Raw genomic sequence first — 18,807 nt, forward strand, 5'->3', positions numbered from 1 at the left:
GACTCCAAGTCCAGTATTTGTGTACTCAATTATAATTTAACAGTAAGCCGTGATTCCCGAGCATCACTCGGCCCTCGGTTGTCATTGGGAACCAGGCCTCCGTCTCGCAGCCCCACTTCCGCTTCCCGGCGGGCTCGGCCGGGCGGCGGCGGCGGCGGCGGCCCCGGGCCCGGGCAGGACCCGCCCCCCGCGCAGGGCGCTCGGAGCGCGCGGGCGGCCGCCGGGCCGGCTGCGCGGAGGGCGGGGCCCAGGGCCCGCCGCGGCCGACGTGGTGTAAAGCGGCGGGCCCGGCCGCAGACCCTGAGCCGGGGCGGGCGGCGGAGCCCGAGCACCACGCGGCGGTGAGCGCGGCCGGGCCCGGTGCCCGCGGCTGCGGGGCGCCCGGCCGGGAGGCGGGAGCGGGACGCGGGCGGGCCTCGGGGCTGGGGCGGCGTGACCTTTCCGCGCGGCCGGCCGGAGACCGCGGGGTCCTCGGCCTGTCCGCGGTGCTCACCTGAGGGACAAGGTGGCCTTCCTTCGCCCCCAAGGCGTGTCAGGCGGCCGTGGGGCCGCGCGCCGCTGGTGCTCGGGAGCGCGGGGACGCGTCTGAATGGGACCGCGTGCGCGGGCGCCGGGGCCGCGCGGAGAAAGTTGGAGGCGCCGCATCCCCGCGCCGGGCCTCCGCCGGCCTCCTGCCGTCCCCGCCTCAGCCTGAGGCTGAGTCTTCCCGGAGCTGTTCGTGTTCCCTGGTGGCCACTGCGGCCACGTCTGACCATCCCATCTGAAAAATTTACTTCCCCAAGGATGGAGAAAGATGTATGGCCGGCTCTACTTGCTGTGTTTCTGAGTCGGACCCTGGTGTGCTTTGGAAGAGGGGCCAAGGGCGCTGAAAGGATTCCGTGCTTTTATTCTCTAAGTGCTGTTGAAAGTTCATAAACCAGTTTTAATTCATGCTGAAGAGTCTTGCCTCCTCCAAGCCCTGTGTTTTCTCCTAGGCAGAGCTAGATGTAATCTGAATGAATTGCCCACTCCTGGGTGAATCTGTCAGTACCCACCGCTGTTTTCTATCCTCACAATTCTACAAGTGGTTATTTGTAGGATTTGATGTTTGGCTCACCTCACAGGGTTGAGTTCACGTGGACAGGTACCGTGGAATGTGATGTGACTTTCCTTCCAAGTTAAAGAAGTGCCCACAACAATGGAAACGAACGCATTGACGTTTATCTGAGGAGCCCTATTTGTGCGCTGTGTGTCTCAACTGCGTCCCTGTTTTTTTCCTAAAATGCAGGGTTGGGAGTTTTGTGTTGTTTTGGGCCAGGTTGGAATACTCTTGGAGTTATTTGTTGGTAGTCACAGACCTGATTCTTTCATTGACTAGTTGTGTGGTCTTGGAAAAGACCTTCTCTTGCTCTGGCCTCAGTTTTCCTTCTGGAAAAGGGGAAAATTGGATTAGTGTTCCAATATCTTCTAAGGAAATACCAAACGGCCACCACCTTATCATCCTAGTAAATGGTACTGTTTCTCTAGGCCTTTGATTAATAACATAAAAATCAACGTCTTGTACTTCTAACTTAGATGCTTTATTAAGTACTGTGCCTTTATTGTTGCCACTTTAAAATTTTTGCAAAGAAACGAAGATTCTTGGAGTCTGGTTGTTAGCAAATGCTTTAAGGGGTTAAAACATTTCTTGGTGGCTAACATTTTCTGTATATATTTAGGCTGGCATTGGCATTCATTTCCCATCCAGCACACCAGTCCTCTCTGAGAGGTAGCCTGAACGGGAGCACACAGCTCCTCCGTGTCATGAGGAATAAAATTGTTCCTTATTATTTGCAAATAAGTTATTGAAACAGCTTGAACACCGATACAGAATTGGTTGCTGAATTGTTTACTTTCATCATTTATATTAATGAACCACCATTCTTTTTCTGGTCAGTATTTATTAAGTCTGTGTCTCAGCAATAGTTGATTTTTGCCCAAAGTTTGAGAAATAGATTTCTAGTTACCCCAAACTTCCTGGGCTTTGGCCCAAACATACTGATAATATTAGCTACCAAGAAATTTTTTTTAGCCATTTAAAGCATTTTGCCAAAGACTAGAGACTCCAAGAATCTCCCTTTCTTTACAAAATCTGCAACAGAAATGCTCAGTAATATGAATGTGATTTTCATCAGCAGATTTGGTCCACATCATTGGCCCAAGTGTTGATCTCAAAGTGTAATTCTGTTGACTGGCATTAGCAGCTTCACGTGGGGGCTTTTTAAGACAGACAGAATCTCTGGTTCCCTGTGAATAAGAAGCTGCTTTTAATAAGCTCCCCAGGTGACTTGAGTGCAGGTTTAGTGGACTGTGGTGACAAGAACAGTTGGTTCTGTTTTGGGCCTTGCAGTAAGAGCACGTGATGCCCAGTTCAGCATCTCATCAGTCTGGTGTGGCTATGATTGCCTTTGTATTATATTTTCATGCACCATGTACTTTAGATTTTGAGGCCCCAGGGTGGAGCAGGCATTCATATCCAGGTCCGTGAGACTTTGTACTCCTAACCTTTTCTGCCTGCCTGCTCTTTTGAGGCCTTCTCTCTGTAACCTCCCCTTGGCCATCCAGCACAGGCTTCAGTCTGAATTTAGAACTGAGCCTATTGGATGGATTGTACAACTTAGGCCTCTGAAAATGTCATTTGGGATGTCTGTGGTTGGCTTATTTACTTGTTCATTTTTAAGCTGCTCAGAAAGCTTAGTTGAAGTGTCACTGGAGGCTGTAGCACTGATACTCAGAGAAGGTTTTTGATCTGTGAGATTTTTATGGAATGGTCAATCAGTAATCTGCGCACACTGAGCCCATTTCCTTTGGAGCAATGTGGAGCCCATTTCCTGGCTTCCAGAAGTTCAGGTTCAATAACTTGGATGCTGGCTTAGAGAAAGAGTGGCTGCAGAGACTGGACTAATGGTAAATTTTTGCCTCCTCCCAGGGATATGCAGTAAGCCCTAGAGGGGTACCTTGCACAGAGACCAACAGAGGAGTGGGCAAACATGAAGTCCAATCCCGCTATCCAAGCTGCCATTGACCTCATGGCAGGGGCCGCAGGTACAGCCATGTGTTGCGTAATGATGTTTCTGTTAACAGCAGACCCCATATTCAACAGTGGTCCCATAAGGTTATAATGCCTTCTTTTTACTGTACCTTTTCTGTGTTTATTTTTTTGAGACAGTCTCACTGTGCCACCCTTTGTATAGTGCCGTGGCATTACAGCTCATAGCAACCCCCAGCTCTTGGGCTTAAGCAATTCTCTTGCCTCAGCCTCCCAAGTAGCTGGGGCTATAGGCACCCGCCACAGTGCCTGGCTACTTTTTTGTTGCAGTTGTCATTGTTGTTTTAGCTGGCCCGGGCCAGATTTGAACCTGCCAGCCTTGGTGTATGTGGCCCGCGCCCTGCCTAGTGAGCTATAGGCACCACCCCTTTTCTGTGTTTAGGTACACAAATACTTATCATTCTGTTACAGTCGCCCACAGTATTGAGTACACTGTAACAGGTGTATAGGTGTGTATCTGGGAACAATACAGGTGTGCAGTAGGTTGTACTTCTGTGTTAATGTACTCTGTAGTGCTAATACAAAGATGAATCGCCTAATGACACATTTCTCAGAATGTGTTCCACTCCCCACCCCCAAGCAACATGTGACTATAATCCCAGAGAAAACCAAGTCTTCTGTACTCCCCAGGTACCTTCTAAGCAAGCTCAAGTGAAAGTAGTATGAACATACTACCATTCTGCCCCCAGAAACAGTAGCCTTTAACTTTAGCATCAATCTATTTGATGCAAGTGTAATGATGTTCAAACCGTAGCAGAAGGTAGAGTAGTTTTCATTACAATGAAGCTTTATGAGTCAGGGTGAAGGTTGGGAATGTCTCCAGTACAGCTGGAAAACAGCTCAGTCCCTTATTCTTTGTCATACGGCTGGGCTCTGCCAGCAGGTGATGTGGGACTTCAAGCCTGGCGGACTTTAGAGCCATTATAGTGTAGAAATAACACCATGCCATCTCTCCAGGGAAACACCAGTTCTTCTTACTGGCATTGGGAAAGAAAGGACACCCTTTGGGAATGTCTTTACAAATGAGGTTGATAGTGGACTGTGTTTCAGAGCCACAAAAGGGGAAGGTGGTAGGATTTGCTGGGCTAAGGCTGAGTAGGGGCCTGAGCTCGAGGGGAGATTGCCAGCCTTTGTGGACAGTATGGATAGTACAAAGGCTGCTCTTTAGAAAGATCACCTTGAAGATAGGAAGAGCAGGAACCTTGTTCTGACGCAAGCAGTGGAATGGGGAGCATGGTGGTATTTAGTTCACCAGAGTCCTGTGTTATCTCAGGGCCAGAGGTGAGAGGTGCTGGAATGCTCCTATAGTCCAAAGGGAAGCCCTGGTTTGCCCTGCCTCCTACACCCAAGTCTCACAGCCTCTGCAGCTCTGTGGAGTGGGGAGGCCCAAGGAGTGTTGCTCAGTGCTTTTATCTAGTACGACCCCCAGGTCAGCAGATAAGGGGCCTCCACCTCTCGTGCTGTCATGTGCTCAGTTGTGAAAAAGAAATTATTGTTTAGAGAAAAACGAAGTATTTTTTCACGACCAAAGGTCAGAGAAGTAGGCTAATGAGGAAGCCAGGACATGTTGAGCAGCAGGCACTGATACAGAGTGACGGACAAGGGCCAGAGTCTACTGGCGCATCTGGCCCCAGGAACAGGGGAATCGAAGGCTGGCTAGGGGCTGCCCAGGGCTTTCTTGCCTGTTGCTTATCTCGAGTCAGCCTCTTGCAAGTGGGCTGCACCCCTGATGTCCCTTTCCTCCTCGCCCCCCCCACACACACTGCAGAGGACGCTGACCCAGGCCACTCCTACTGTGCGTAAACACAGAACTGGGCTCAGTGCTTGTCTCAGCATGAGGAGGGCATTTGACCCCTTGAGGCATCCTCAGCTTTGTGCATTTATGTCCTTCAATCAGTTTGTTGGAAATCTGGGATATAGAATTAAAAACTTTTTCCAATTTATGTGCATACAGATATTTGGATGCCACATTTATAATTTGCAGTCAGTTTTATTTCTTACGTTTTTATTTTCGTTTTTTGAGATACAGTCTCACTCTGTCACCCTGGGTAGAGTACCTTGGCATCATAGCTCACAGCAATTCAACCTCCTGGGCTCAAGAGATCCTCTTGCCTCAGCCTCCCAAGTACATGGGACTACTGGTGCCAGCCACAATGCCCGGCTGGTTTTCCTATTTTAGTCTCACTCTTGGTCAGGCTGGTCTTGAACTCCTGAGCTCAAGCGATCTATCTGCCGTGGCCTCCTAGAGTGCTAGGATTAAAATACAGAAATTTAATTAAAATACACCCTGCCTACAGCCAGTTTTAAAGATATAAATTGCAACAGTATTGCTGAGAGCCTGGTGTATATGACATTTGCTGGTGGGTATGTTTTTTGAACAGTTATAACATTAATAGGTATTGGGCCCTCATAAATAGCTTACAAGTTTCCCATCATGTGGGTGGGTATTTCTTTTTACACTAGCAACACAGGATGCCCTCACTGAGGCATAACTGCCATAGGTTTTCTAACTTCTGAGGACATAAGCCCCGCTGCAGGGGAGTGTCCTTGGGATGGGACTGGGCAGAAGAGGTGCCCATTAGTGACATAGGAACCTCTGTTCTGCTGTGAGGTATGTAGATGGAAACAGGAAATAGTAGTTCTACTTTTTTGAGGGTCTTGAAGTCTTTGAATGGCGGAGCAAGAATGACCTTTGAGGATTGTGTCTCTAACGCTCACACATGTAAAAAATGAGGCCCAGAGGGGGACAGTGAGTTTGTTCAAGGCTACACAGCCAGATGGCATGAAGACAAGGCTGGGACCTCGGTTCCTTGTTTTATTCTTTTAGTAGTGTGGGTCAGGGGTGGTTCCAGAGCTAAGGGTATGTTTGGAGCCTTTGCTGCCCTGACTCCTGCCCTGTGAAACGCAACCTTTATTGATGGCCTTCAGAGGGATGTAAGGTTCTCTCCTCTGTTTTGGTGGGCAGAGTGGGCCCCTGCTTGGCCCAAGGAGTGTTGCCCAATGCTTTTGTATAGTTCGACCCCCAGGTCAGCAGGTAAGTGTAGCCTGGGGCCTACCACCTCTCATTCTGTCATTTGCTTTTGGTGTGAGTTTGCTTTTCTGTGAGCTATAATGTGCTCACCTCTGCCCTCCCCTAAATTGTCCCTCCTTTGAAACACTGTCCCTGCCCTGATGGATTTCCTCTATACCTCAAGACCTGCCGCCTCTGTCTTGAGGACTGAAAACCCAAACACCAGCCTTAAAGTGTTGGTGGTTACATGGTCCCAGTGCCTCTCCTGCAGAATAAGATGTGACACCTTCTAAAGAATGTTTTCATTGGTCTCTGAGGAGAACAAGATGGTCAGAAGTCTGATTTCTGTGGAAGTGTAGAAATATTTAATCCTTGTCATTGATTCATGGCTTCACTGACTTGATCTTTGACAATCTGCTAGGTGTCCGCTCAGTGGTTGATGCTGGTGTTCAGAAAAGCCTTCACTCACTTGAGGGGGGCACAGTGGGTGCTGTGATCATGTCATTTGTGCTAAATTTCACAGTAAGTCAGTTTACCTTTGCAGATGCAGGGAGAAAATTGTAGCTAGCATTTGAACGTTCATTAGCCTTTCCCCTCTCCTTCTTGGCAATGCATATTGTAATAACCTGTGATGTCTGAACCCTTTAGGATGATTTGAGTTGAAATACGGAAACTCTCCAATTAAAATACCTATGTACTGAATGAAATGCTTTATACAGCTTATCTGCACCACTGAGGTTACCTAAAGTATGTACCAACTTCAAAAATTCTGAGTCACAACAGGCGTGATGGCTCACTCCTGTAATCCTAAAACTTGGGAGGTTGAGGTGGGTGGATTGTCTGAGCTCACAGGTTCAAGACTAGCCTGAGCCAGAGTGAGACCGCCCCCCTCCACCCTCCATCTCTTAAAAAATAAAAAAAAAGCCAGGCATTGTGGCGGGCACCTGTAGTCTCATCTGAGGCAAGAGGATCACTTGAACCCAAGAGTTTGAGGTTGCTGTGAGCTAAGAAGCTACAGCACTCTACCGAGAGTGACCAAGTGAGACTATCTCAAAAAAAAAAAAAAAAAAAAATTCTGAGGCACCTCTTATAGTATGAAAGTGTGTAAGTATGGAATAGCAGTCCCTTCCCTACTAAAAGCAAATCATTAATCGGTAGAGTTCAGATTACAGACTTTTTTTCATAGGGTCAAATATTTAGCTCTTCAGAGTTCATTTGCCTAACTTCTTGTTTTCACTTGATCTCGGCCAAACGGCCCAGCAGCAGTGAGACCCCTTGTTTTCTTTTTTTTTTTTTTTTTCTTGTAGAGACAGAGTCTCACTTTATGACCCTCGGTAGAGTGCCGTGGCCTCACACAGCTCACAGCAACCTCCAACTCCTGGGCTTAAGTGATTCTCTTGCCTCAGCCTCCCGAGCAGCTGGGACTACAGGCGCCCGCCACAACGCCCGGCTATTTTTTGGTTGCAGTTTGGCCGGGGCCGGGCTTGAACCTATCACCCTCGGCATATGGGGCCGGCGCCTTACCGACTGAGCCACAGGCGCCGCCCCGACCCCTTGTTTTCTTTGTGTGGTGCCCAGTCCTCTGCTGCTGCTCTGATTGCCATCAGACCCCACCCCCACCCCACGGGACTAGGCGGAGCAGGGTGATGAACTCTCCCCAGGTTTCCCCCACCCTCTTATGGCTTCTGGCTCTTTCACAGGTACAGTAACTGCTGTTTACTACCCACTTGTTGTATAGCAGGCACTGTGGTCACCTCCTCCACTTATATTTAATCCTTACCCTAACCTTGTGAGGTGGGCCTGGATGGAAGAACTGAGGCACAGAAGTTACATGGCTTGTCCAGAATCTTGCAACAAAGCCAGACTTAAGCACAGGTCCTTCTGACCCCATCGCCAAGGCTCCTGAACACACACCACACCTTTGTATCCTGTGACTCTGACTGTTGAACGTGTATCTGTCTCTCTTCCTAAGGGTGGGCTCCCTTGGGGCTGGCTCTGGGTGCTGAGCACATTAAGGACCTTCTGTAAGTTGTATGCTAGATTCAGCTGAAAGGGAAAAGAGGTTGAAATAGCTGAGTAGGGGAAGCCTTGGGGTAGGTGACTATCCCTCCTTTCCACAGATAATCAAGGCTGTGCTCTGAAACAAAACTGTAGCCTTGCACTAAAACGATACTCTGCCGTGGTTCTAGGGGGGACAGCATGTGTCCTGACCGGGCAGCCCTTTGACACCATGAAAGTGAAGATGCAGACATTCCCTGACCTGTACCGGGGCCTTACTGACTGCTGCTTGAAGACCTATGCCCAGGTGGGCTTCCGTGGCTTCTACAAGGGCACCAGCCCAGCGCTGATCGCCAACATTGCTGAGAACTCCGTCCTCTTCATGTGCTATGGCTTCTGCCAACAGGTGGTACGGAAGATGGTTGGATTGGAGAAGCAGGCAAAGCTGAGGTGAGTCAGGGACATCGATGCTGGTGTATTTTTGTTTAAAAGAAGCACTGTTGTATGGTCATGATTTTGACGATATCTTATGATGGAGAACATTTCCTTTTTTTTTTTGAGACAGAGTCTCACTATGCTGCCCTTGGTAGAGTGCTGTGGCATCACAGTTCACAGCAACCCCAAACTCTTGGGCTTAAGTGATTCTCTTGTCTCAGCCACCCAAGTAGCTGGGAATACAGGCGCCCATCACAAAGCCCAGCTATTTTTTTGTTGCAGTTGTCATTGTTGTTTTAGCTGGTCGGGGCTTGATTCGAACCTGCCAGCCTCGGTGTATGTGTCTGGTTCCACTGTGCTATGGGCACCGCCACATTTCCTTTTTCTAAAATACCTATCTTCTTTTTGATTATGAAGTCATATGTTATCATCATATAAAACTAGGAAAACCTGTATGCATTACACAAAGGACACTTGCCCATAATCTGCCACTGAGGACGCACCGCTGTCTGGGTTGGTGTTCCAGACACTGGTGACTGTGTGCTGTCTCTTGTATCTGCAGAAGTGCTGGGCCAAAACTACAGGTGCAACTCTCGACCCAAGTTTTAACTTCTGTTTCGTCAGCAAAATGCAGAGTATTAGAAGAGCTTGTTTGAGCCAAATAGATTTGAGGAGAAACTTGGAATTTTAGGAATGGACAGAAGCATCTGAGAAGTTGCAGGTGAACCCAGCTTCTTATGGCTGAGTCTTCCCTAAGCATCAGACTTTGGCTTATGCTTAGTTTTCCCATAGGTATTATGGAGAGACTAAAAATTGGGGAATAACTGGGATGTTTAGCCTTTCCTACTTTGAAGATTGATTTATTTTAAATCATTTATAATTATGTAAGTGTCATGGTTGCAAATTTATTTTAAATCATTTATAATTGTGTAAGTGTCATGGTTGCAAAGGGCAGTCTCGGTTGTTTGGTAGGAATTTTTTTGTTATTGTTGTTTTGAGACAGAATCTTATTATGTCAAACCCTCGGTAGAGTGCTGTGGCATGACAGCTTACAGCAACCTCCAGCTCTTGGGTTTAGGTGATTCTCTTGCCTCAGCCTCCCCACCCACCACAGTGCCCAGCTATTTTTTGTTCTTGTTTAGCTGGCTGGGGCCAGGTTCAAACCTGCCATCTTCGGTGTATGTGGCTGGTGCCATAACCACTGTGCTACGGGCGCCGAGCCATTTGTTAGGAATTTAAAACCCTATCTCAACCACGAGTCGCAAATGACTAAAGTAAGTTCCTTATGTGCAGAAGTTCTTTAGAGGTGCTTAGACGTCTCAAGATACTCCCTTTTATAAGCAAGAATTTGATCATGATGGACAGAACTTGTTATTTTTTTAAGGCTTGGGAACAGATAAGATAGCCTAAGGCAGTGTTTTCAACCTTTTTTATCTCATGGCATACTTGAACATATAGTTAAACTTTCCTGGCACACTTAAATTATGTTAATTAAAAAGAGGAGTAAAAGGCTGGGCGCCATGGCTCACACCTGTAATCCCAGCATTCTGGGAGGTAGAGGTGGGTGGATGGCTTGAGCTCAGGAGTTTGAGATCAGCCTGAGCAAGAGGAGAACCCATCTCTGCAAAAAACAGAAAAACCACAGGTGCCTGTGGTTCCAGCTACTTGGGAGTCTGAGGGAAGAGGATGATTTGGGCCCAGGAGGTCGAGGTTGCTGTGAGCTATGTTGCCAAGGCACTCTAGCCTGGGGCAATAGAGTAAAAGTCTGTCTCCAAAAAAAAAAGAATATACTTACTGTGCTTTGAACTTCTTTTGGAAATATTAATTTAACGATCTTTAAAAATTTTCACAGCACACCTAAGATATTCTTGCACCAGTGTGCTGTGGCACACCAGTTGACAATCACTGGCCTAAAAAAAAAAAAAAAAACCTTAAAAAAAGGGGCCAGCATGGTAGCTCTTGCCTGTAATCCTAGCACTTTGGGAGGCTGAGGGGGGTGGATTGCTTGAGCTCACGAGTTCAAGACCAGCCTGAGCAAAAGGGAGACCCTTGTCTCTACTAAAATTAGAAAAACTGAGGCAAGAGGATTGCTTGAGCCCAAGAGTTGGAGATTGCTGTGAGCTTTGACACCATGGCACTCTACCCAGGGCAAAAGCTGAGACTCTGTGTCAAAAAACCCCCAAACAAACCAAAAAAAGAAAATCACTAAGGAGGCAGTGTAGATGGAGAGAAAGGCTGGGCACTCATCCCACCACTTTTCAGAGCAGAGGGCAGAAGGAAGGAAGGAGTAAAGAAATAAACGGGACACACGGCACTCTACCGTGGGATAGAGGGAGACTCTGTCTCTAAAAAAAAACCCCCAAAACGGGACAAACAAGGGGAGTGTGGTACCCAAACAAGCAAAATCATAGGTGACTATAATTTTGTTCCCCAGTAATGGAGAGACATTCTATCTGAGGAGACCTGGAATATAGTTCTCCTGCAGCCTCCTTAGCTGAGGACAAGATGGGTAGAGAAGATAGAGAGCATCGAGCAGCCACGTGAGATCCTGGGGAAGAGCTGTGTCCTCCCCTCGGAGCAGAATGGCCCTCTGGCCACAGGGCAGAGGCAGTGACTTCTGCCTTCTCACATGAGCAAAACGATTAGGAATCTGGCCCTGGCTGCCCCTCCCCATGTTTTTCGTCGCTTGGTCCGTGAATAGAGTGAAGACAAGTAAGAGCATATTGCCTTCCCGATGAGGAGCCATCCAGTACCATACACTGCATTTCCCCACACTCTTCAGAACACCGAGTTAGTGGATGTCCTTAAGAAAAGGTTGGGAGATACTTGATAGTATCTCTTGTGAGGAATTACTCTGGACACATTCATGTCATGTACGTGTTACTTAGCTTGGTAAAGATGCTCAGAAGTTCTGCAGTAAAGAAAACATCCTGTTTAACATTTTCTAAACTAGTACTTCAGTCTTTTTCATTTTCATCCTGAAGAACAGTGTTTCCTTATTACCTGTTAGGGAGATGCAGTGTCAGAGCCTGCAGAGCTCTGACACAGGTCTTCATAGCTGTCACTGTGATCCAGTGAGGGGAGAAAGGCAGGTGTTACCTCTGTCTTACAGATGGGGAAAGGGACGTATAGGTGTTGAAATGCACAGGCGTTCCAGCTGAGGACTCTAACTCGTGTCTTTGAGCGCCTCTGCCCAGTCTTCTCTCCTTCAGACCACAATGGGGGCTCTAGAATATTTTGTAAGTGTCTAAGTATTTTGTAATATTTAGAAAGTAAAGAACTACTTGTGAGAGCCTGTTAATGAATTTCTGCAGTTGCATTGTGAATATTTGTTCCAGTTTGAACACGACCCACAGTGGTATTCTACTTTGGCCTTTGGCTGGATGGGGTCTTACATGGTGGGACTGTTCAGGTACATGTTTGTAGACTATATGACAGTTGATTCTTACAAAAATCCCATTACATGCCCTTTTCTGTTCCAGTTCTAATTCCAGTTATACATGTTTGTACTACACGCAGAGTCAGGGCCCCATGTACCTCATTTTGTGCCCTGGCAGGTGAAAGTATTCATTAGAAAGTCAAAGTCCACTGTAGATCATCATTACATCTTAGATCGAATAGACTTCTACCTTTATCAATTGCTACTTTTGTTCTGGCAAACTTGGCAGACTCTGGTTATTGACCCTAATTGACTGTTGCCTGTCAGCAGGTTGACAGAGAGTTCCCAGGGGAGGTCAGATATGGATCTGGGCTGGTTCAAAGACAGCAGAAACCATTTTAAGCTTTGGTTTTAACTAAAAAGTTAGGAAGACGTGAAGTGAGAAGGGACTGAACAGCCTCGGACAGCTTCTATGCACCATAAATTCATGTGCAAATGCTTGTGTGTCTGGCTCCCCTCAGTTAATGGTCATAGGTTTAATTCTCTTAAAAGAAAGTTTGTACTGTGAGCAGTGTCTTAGGAGAGAAAGCCTCAGCCTTAGCCAACTCTACTAGGACACTAGTGTTGTAAAAGAGCTCAGCCCCTAGACACCCTCTTTGCATCTGTCTATGGCACACAGGCTGGACCACTAGGGAACAGGAAGCCAGAGTTAAGACCAGAGACAGCCTTGATTTTTACACTCACCTTCAACACTGGTGAGACTTGAGGACTATTGAATATGGTAGGTCCATTGTGCTTTTTGCTCACGTTTTGAAGAAAATTTATGAGGGGCTTGGGGTACCAAGGGTAGTTAGCTGTAGGGTTACCAGGGGGCTTTTGGAAATCTGAGAGGATGATCTTGGCTGTTCAGTGACAGCAGGACCAGCATTTAATGGGGGAGTGTTAGAACCAGTTCAGTCTTTCTTGCCTGATGAAGGACTGTCCCATCCCAGGTGCCATGTTCCTGTGATGAAACCTTATACTGGGGCTAGAAGGAATCTTGTTTTTTGACTTCCAGAAACTCTCAGAGAAGTGTTTCTCATTTCCTGAGAGTAGTTTCTCAGACTTTCCCTCATAATCTTGAATCCTTTGCCATTTTCACAATCCTGTTGGTAGCTGTGGCTGGTGGTTTTAAACCCATAAGAGATGAGGTGAGTGCTTCCATTTTTGTATTTGCGGTGTGCATTTTAATGTTCAGTTTAGCCATTTTAGGCAAAACCACTGAGCTTGCAGACTTGCACTGTCTTGCCTTGTGTGTTGCTGAGGCTGAGGGGGGTCCTTAGCTGAACTAGGAAATCTTTGTTGCTATTCCGCAATGTTTTGGTTAAAAATTTGTTTTAGGTTTTTAATCTCTGATAGTTACATTGCACATCTGGTTGCTTTGGGTTGGATTTTGGGCATGCAGGGATGGCCTCAGAACTTAGTTTTATTTAAAGCTTAGTGGCAGATACACTTATGTATTTTTATAGTACCGATTCTTTGGTGGTGGGACCATGGGTGATTTTTCTCACTCTCCTTTTAGGGTTTTTTTGGGAGTTTTGTATGTCACTGTCTTAGCTCCAGCAGCTATAACAAAATACTGTAGACTGGGTGGCTTAACAGATATTTCTCATAGTTCTGGAGGCTGAGAATTCCAAGATCTAGTATCTGTCTAGAGAGGCCTGCTTCCTAATTTGTACCAGCTGTCTTCTCACTATGTCCTCAGGTGCCAGAGGGAGAATGAGCTCTCTGATCTCTTAAAAGGGCATAATCCTTTCATGAGAGCTGCATTCTCCAGACCTCTTTTATCCCTAATCACCTCCCAAGGGTCCCATCTACTAATACCATCACCTTGGGGGTTAGGGCTTCAACATATAAATTTTGGGGAGATAAAATTCAGTCCCTAGCATTGTGTCTAATAAAAAAAGAGTATGGGTATTGCAGTCAGGCAGACCTAGGTTTGAATCCTAGCACTGCCACTTAGTATCTGTGTGACTTTGTCCACATTATGTGTCATCTCTAAGTGTCACTTCTGTATATAGGAATTGAGGTGTTGCTGTCCATCTCACAGGGTTGTGGGATCCTTAAATGAAACAGCATGTCCAAGTTCTCTCCATTTGTTGTTACATTCCTCTATTAGAGGAGCCAACATGGCCTGATCATGCCATGCGATGCAGTGGCGTGTTCATAGTGCAAACTCCTGGGCTCAAGCTATTCTCTGGCTTAGCCTCCGGAGGAGCTGGGACTACAGACACGTGCCCCTGTGCTGGGCTTCTTATGCTCCTTCTTCATCAAAGTGCTCTCAGCATGGCAATTGCCGAGGAGTGAAGATGCCGACTGGTAACTACCCTTGCGTGCTTTCAGTGATTTGCAGAATGCAGCTGCTGGTTCCTTTGCCTCTGCCTTTGCTGCGCTGGTGCTGTGTCCCACAGAGCTTGTGAAGTGCCGGCTACAGACCATGTACGAGATGGAGACATCGGGAAAGATAACCAAAAGCCACAGGTAAGCGCTGCTCGGGCACAAACATTAGGTCTCTGTTGTCCTGGTGTTTTAGGCATTTTTTCATTTCAAAATTGAAATTTCATTTCACAATTTCATTTCAAAATTAAAAATTTTTAATTTTAAATTAAATTTTAAATTAAAATTTAAAATTAAGTGGCACATGTGGAAACATTTATTCCAAAGATATTGTTTCTTGGACACTTTCCCCTTCAGTTAGAGAATAGTTTTCTGAAAGGATGTTGGTAATAGTTACACTCACCACCCACCCTGTAGAACATCTTAGGCCTATATTTAATACCCCAGAAGTGGAGAACCTAGGAGCTTAACACCCCTTTTGGCCTCTTGGGTGCAGAAGCCATGATCTTCAATCACGTTTGTAGGCGCATAGCTTTTGAACTTGACCTGGGAGCTGAGACTTCCATATGTTCCAATTTGGATTCTGAGATGAATATTTGATACCCATTCCCAGGTTTCCCATGGGTATTCAGGCTGATCACCCCAGATCCTAGTGGTAACTTTACCCTTTCCTCCTCAGTCCTTCAAGTGTACCTACAAGGGCCAAAGTTCTGAAATTACTCATCAAAACCCTTGTAAACAAAAGCTACTCTCCACTGATCCAATCTCTGACTAGTCCTAAACAGATTCTGATTACCCTGTGAGGGTGTATGGGCCATACACAATATGATTTATTTGAATTGAACAACTATTTATCATCCTTATTGATGTCAAAACTTGCCTATTTATCTTGACATCTAGCTGACTGAAGTTTTCCTCAACGATATTGCTGTGGCTAACTCGAAGCCTATAAATCAGCTGGGAAAAACTAGTCAGTAAATTGACCATTTTCAGTTATCAGTCACCTTCCAGGGAGAAGGAAGTTTGTAATAGTATCCTGTTTTATGCATCCTTGAGATTCACTGCAACCAAGTTGAGTCTAATATTCATTGCCTAGAAATCCAAAAGTGTTAAGTCTTTAAAACTTTTTATTGAAGTATTATACACAACGTCATGAATACACAAGCGATTCTTAAGTGTGCAGTTCTGTCATGACACGTGCCGTTGTAACCAGTGCCTAAATGAACAATTAGAGCATTAACAGCACCCAGAAAGCTGCCCTCATATCCTTTGGCAGTAGTGTAAGGTAATTAAAGATAGTGATAGTTATATCCAAAGGATAGACAGATGATACCTGGCAAGAAAGTAGATATTGGTTGACTGCATTTGAGGTGCAGCTTTGTTAATAGAAGGCATATTTGGTACTTGAGCCAGATTACTTTAATAAATGTGTAGACTGGAGAGCTGCAGGAGGGGCCTGGTTAGTGGGGAATGCCTAATGGAGCCTTCAGAAACGCTCAGAAAGAAATAGTTATATAAAACCTGTGGCTTTTATTACCTTGGGACTTGACCCTTCATCTCGCCAAGCCCAGTGCCTTGCTCTCTGAGAACTTAGTAAGGAGGGGAAGAGTCACTAAGTTATACCAAGTATGTGATTTCTTGCCCTGTTCTTTTTTTTAAATGTAGTAATTTTTTATTGTTTTCACTTTTTAGTAAAATAAATACTTGTTACTTAGTCTTGCCTCAAATTATAAATTATCTGTTCAGGATTAACAAGAAATGAATATTTTTAATTTATAAACCATTTTGCTTTGTAAGAAAACAATTTTGTATTTTATTTTTCATTATTATTATATAGCATTTAAGGATAATAAAACTGTCTTAAGGGTTCAAAGTTGTGAAATATACCCGCGAAAATTTATAAAAAGTGTATTAATTGAGGTACAATTTTTTTATACTAACATACACATATTCCAAACTTGAACTGTTTAGTATGAACTCAGCCTTTTGCTTTGTTCTTTTTCTGTCCCTGCAACATGGCCCGACTTTGCAGAATAGTGGCTCTTAGCTGAGCGTGACTCAGTAGAGTGGCCCCAGGGACAACCAGTTCCAACTGGCTGTCATAGGAGAAGGGGTGAGTGGCATTCAGGGTGCAGAGCCAACTACCTCTCAGTGCACAGGCTGGTCCTAAGAGAAAATTTTCCAGCCCAAATGGACGCTGGGCTTGGGGTAGGAACCCTGTGTACAGGACACACTTCCCACCTGTGTACAGCCCTCTGGCCCCGTAATTCTGAGAACACAGATTTTGCTAATTGGCAAATAACATTTATTGTCTTTATTATTATTATTATTTTTTTCCAGAAAAAAAAAAAGAGTCTCGCTTTGTTGCCCTTGGTAGAGTGCTGAGGCAACACAGCTCACAGCAACCTCAAACTCTTGGGTGATCCTCTTGCCTCAGCCTCTGGAGGATCTTGATCCTCTTGCCTCAGCCTCCGGAGGATCTTGAGACTACCTCTTGTGCCAGCCACAATACCATGCTATTTTTAGAGACAGGGTCTTGTTCTTGCTCAGGCTGTTCCCCAGCTCCTGAGCTCAAGCAATCCTCCCACCTTGGCCTCCTAGAGTACTGGGATTATAGGCTTGAGCCACTGTGCCCGGCTGGCAAATACTATTTAAAAGAAGACCTAACCTAACCCATACCATTGCCAAACCAACGATTGCACCTGGCAGAGAAAAATTGATCCAAAAATGTTTACCATAACATATCAAAAACAAAAGTGTCCCTGTTAGTTCAGATTTGTTATAACCATATGTCTGGACAGGTTAAATTGTGTTTTATTTGTTCTCTTTCATTTCACAGTAACTTCTCATCACATACATGGTGTGTGTGATACAAAGTGGTTAGTTGTGTTTTCTACACAAGTTGTCAATTACCTTAAGTTTATTAAGGTAATTTATTTATTAACTAATTTATTATTAGTTGTGTTTTCAACACAAGTTGTAAATTGCCAATGTATCATATGAGAGTTTTCTTAACAGGGAACCAAATTTTATAAAAAAAAGTAATTCTAAGTTTACCAAACAGAGAAATCCTGCAGTAATCATTCATCTCCACATTCACATTCTAAGTATTTTCTCATGGTCAACAAACTGGCTCAAATGATTTAAGTTATCCCACCATTTAAAGAGAAAAGGCCCTACAATAATTTTAAATCACGGTGTAATCTTAACTTCCCCACTGGCTGCTTTTTTCAGAAGATCTTCCAGTTCTGCCTTGGACACGTAGCAGTAGCTTTTAACCTCACTGGGATCTGGATTCAGAGACACATTCTTCCTCACAAACAGAATGTAGTCAATCTCATGCTCACCCAGATACCATCAGACTGGGCCTTGTAGTGAATTCGTGTCAAATAATTAATTTCTTCTGGAGGCACCTCTTGCAAAGGAATTCCCAATTCCGCATGTAGGCGCCTCTGTGCCCATCGCACTCCGAGGGCATTACTCTCCTCAAGCTCGCCTGGATTACTTAATGGATGACTACAACGTGTTGGTAAAACAATCTGGAAAGGTAATTTTAGCCTCCGACCTCTGCTGTAGCAGCAGCTTATTTTCAGTGTTGAATAAGAAGACACTAAAAGCCCTATGCAATAATCCTTTCTCAATGTTTTCATTCAGGTGACAATTCTTTTTAGTCTCAGCCCCAATTTTATTGTCTTTTTCATCAATAAGGATATACATCTCTGCCAAGAGTTGAACTTGTTGCTCATCCAGATGGTTGGTATTTATCTCAGGCATTGTTAAAAATGTTTTATTTGACCTAGAACACTACTGAGCGGCCTCCAGACCCTGTCGCCACTTGCCCTGTTCTTAGTAGAGATAAGACCTGCTATGATACCCACCATCAAGAGGAGTCGGTAGACAAAAAGTGTCCTGCATTCCAGCTGTCAGGGGCAGGGCTCTGACCTGCTTAAGGGAAATTCTCCTGCATTCCTGCTGCTCTAAGAATTAAATTCTTAGTGCTTTTTGCGTAACAGGAGCTTTAGCTAGGTTCTTAGAATTTCTGTTGTCTTGCTTTCAAGTAACATTACTCCTCTTTGTTTCTCTGCACTAAAACAAAAAGCTCTAAATACCTGAACAAATTTCTTAAAAACACATCACAAATAGGAATGAGGAAATAGGAAACAAGGAAGGGGCCAGGCAATACAATACCATTTTATTTTTGCTGAGTTTATGCGAGTGTAATTATAGTTTACACATACCCACTATTGAAAAAATGGGTATTAGCTTTTTTAGACAATGTGACTTCTAGAAATGTATGCATCTATTTTAATACAATTTCTTTAATTTAGGTCACAAAATTTGTTATACCTTATCTGTACTCCTGGGAGATACTTCTTTCCTACAGAAAGATGCCTTTTATTTTCAATTTCGTCTGATCCTCTCTTACAAAATCAGATGCTTTCGTCCTAGTGCTTGATCAAGTCTGTTAATTGGGTACAGATGTTAATTGTCCTTCTTCCTTTCCAACCTGCTGTAACAGTGTCTCTCACTGTGTCTCCTCCC

General features: G+C 45.1%; 1 protein-coding gene and 1 pseudogene across 3 annotated transcripts in view; one reads left to right on the plus strand and one right to left on the minus strand.

Moving 5' to 3' along the window:
* The first annotated feature begins 269 nt into the window (after nt 1–269).
* Nucleotides 270–18,807, plus strand: part of SLC25A15 (solute carrier family 25 member 15) — a 39,634-nt gene continuing 21,096 nt past the window's right edge. The window contains exons 1-4 of one of the 3 annotated variants that reach the window (XM_053563421.1): nt 270–341; nt 2,948–3,063; nt 8,267–8,525; nt 14,272–14,409. In XM_053563421.1, coding sequence (XP_053419396.1) covers nt 3,009–3,063; nt 8,267–8,525; nt 14,272–14,409 — 452 coding nt within the window. In that variant the 5' untranslated portion in view covers nt 270–341; nt 2,948–3,008. Of the gene's footprint in view, nt 342–1,438; nt 1,492–2,947; nt 3,064–8,266; nt 8,526–14,271; nt 14,410–18,807 lie in introns of those variants that run through there. The other 2 variants (XM_053563422.1, XM_053563424.1) reach the window with 2 other exon arrangements.
* Nucleotides 14,416–18,803, minus strand: LOC128566556 (isopentenyl-diphosphate Delta-isomerase 1-like; annotated as a pseudogene).

Source organism: Nycticebus coucang, chromosome 15 (assembly GCF_027406575.1).
Source record: "Nycticebus coucang isolate mNycCou1 chromosome 15, mNycCou1.pri, whole genome shotgun sequence".
NCBI classification, from domain to species: Eukaryota; Metazoa; Chordata; class Mammalia; order Primates; family Lorisidae; genus Nycticebus; species Nycticebus coucang.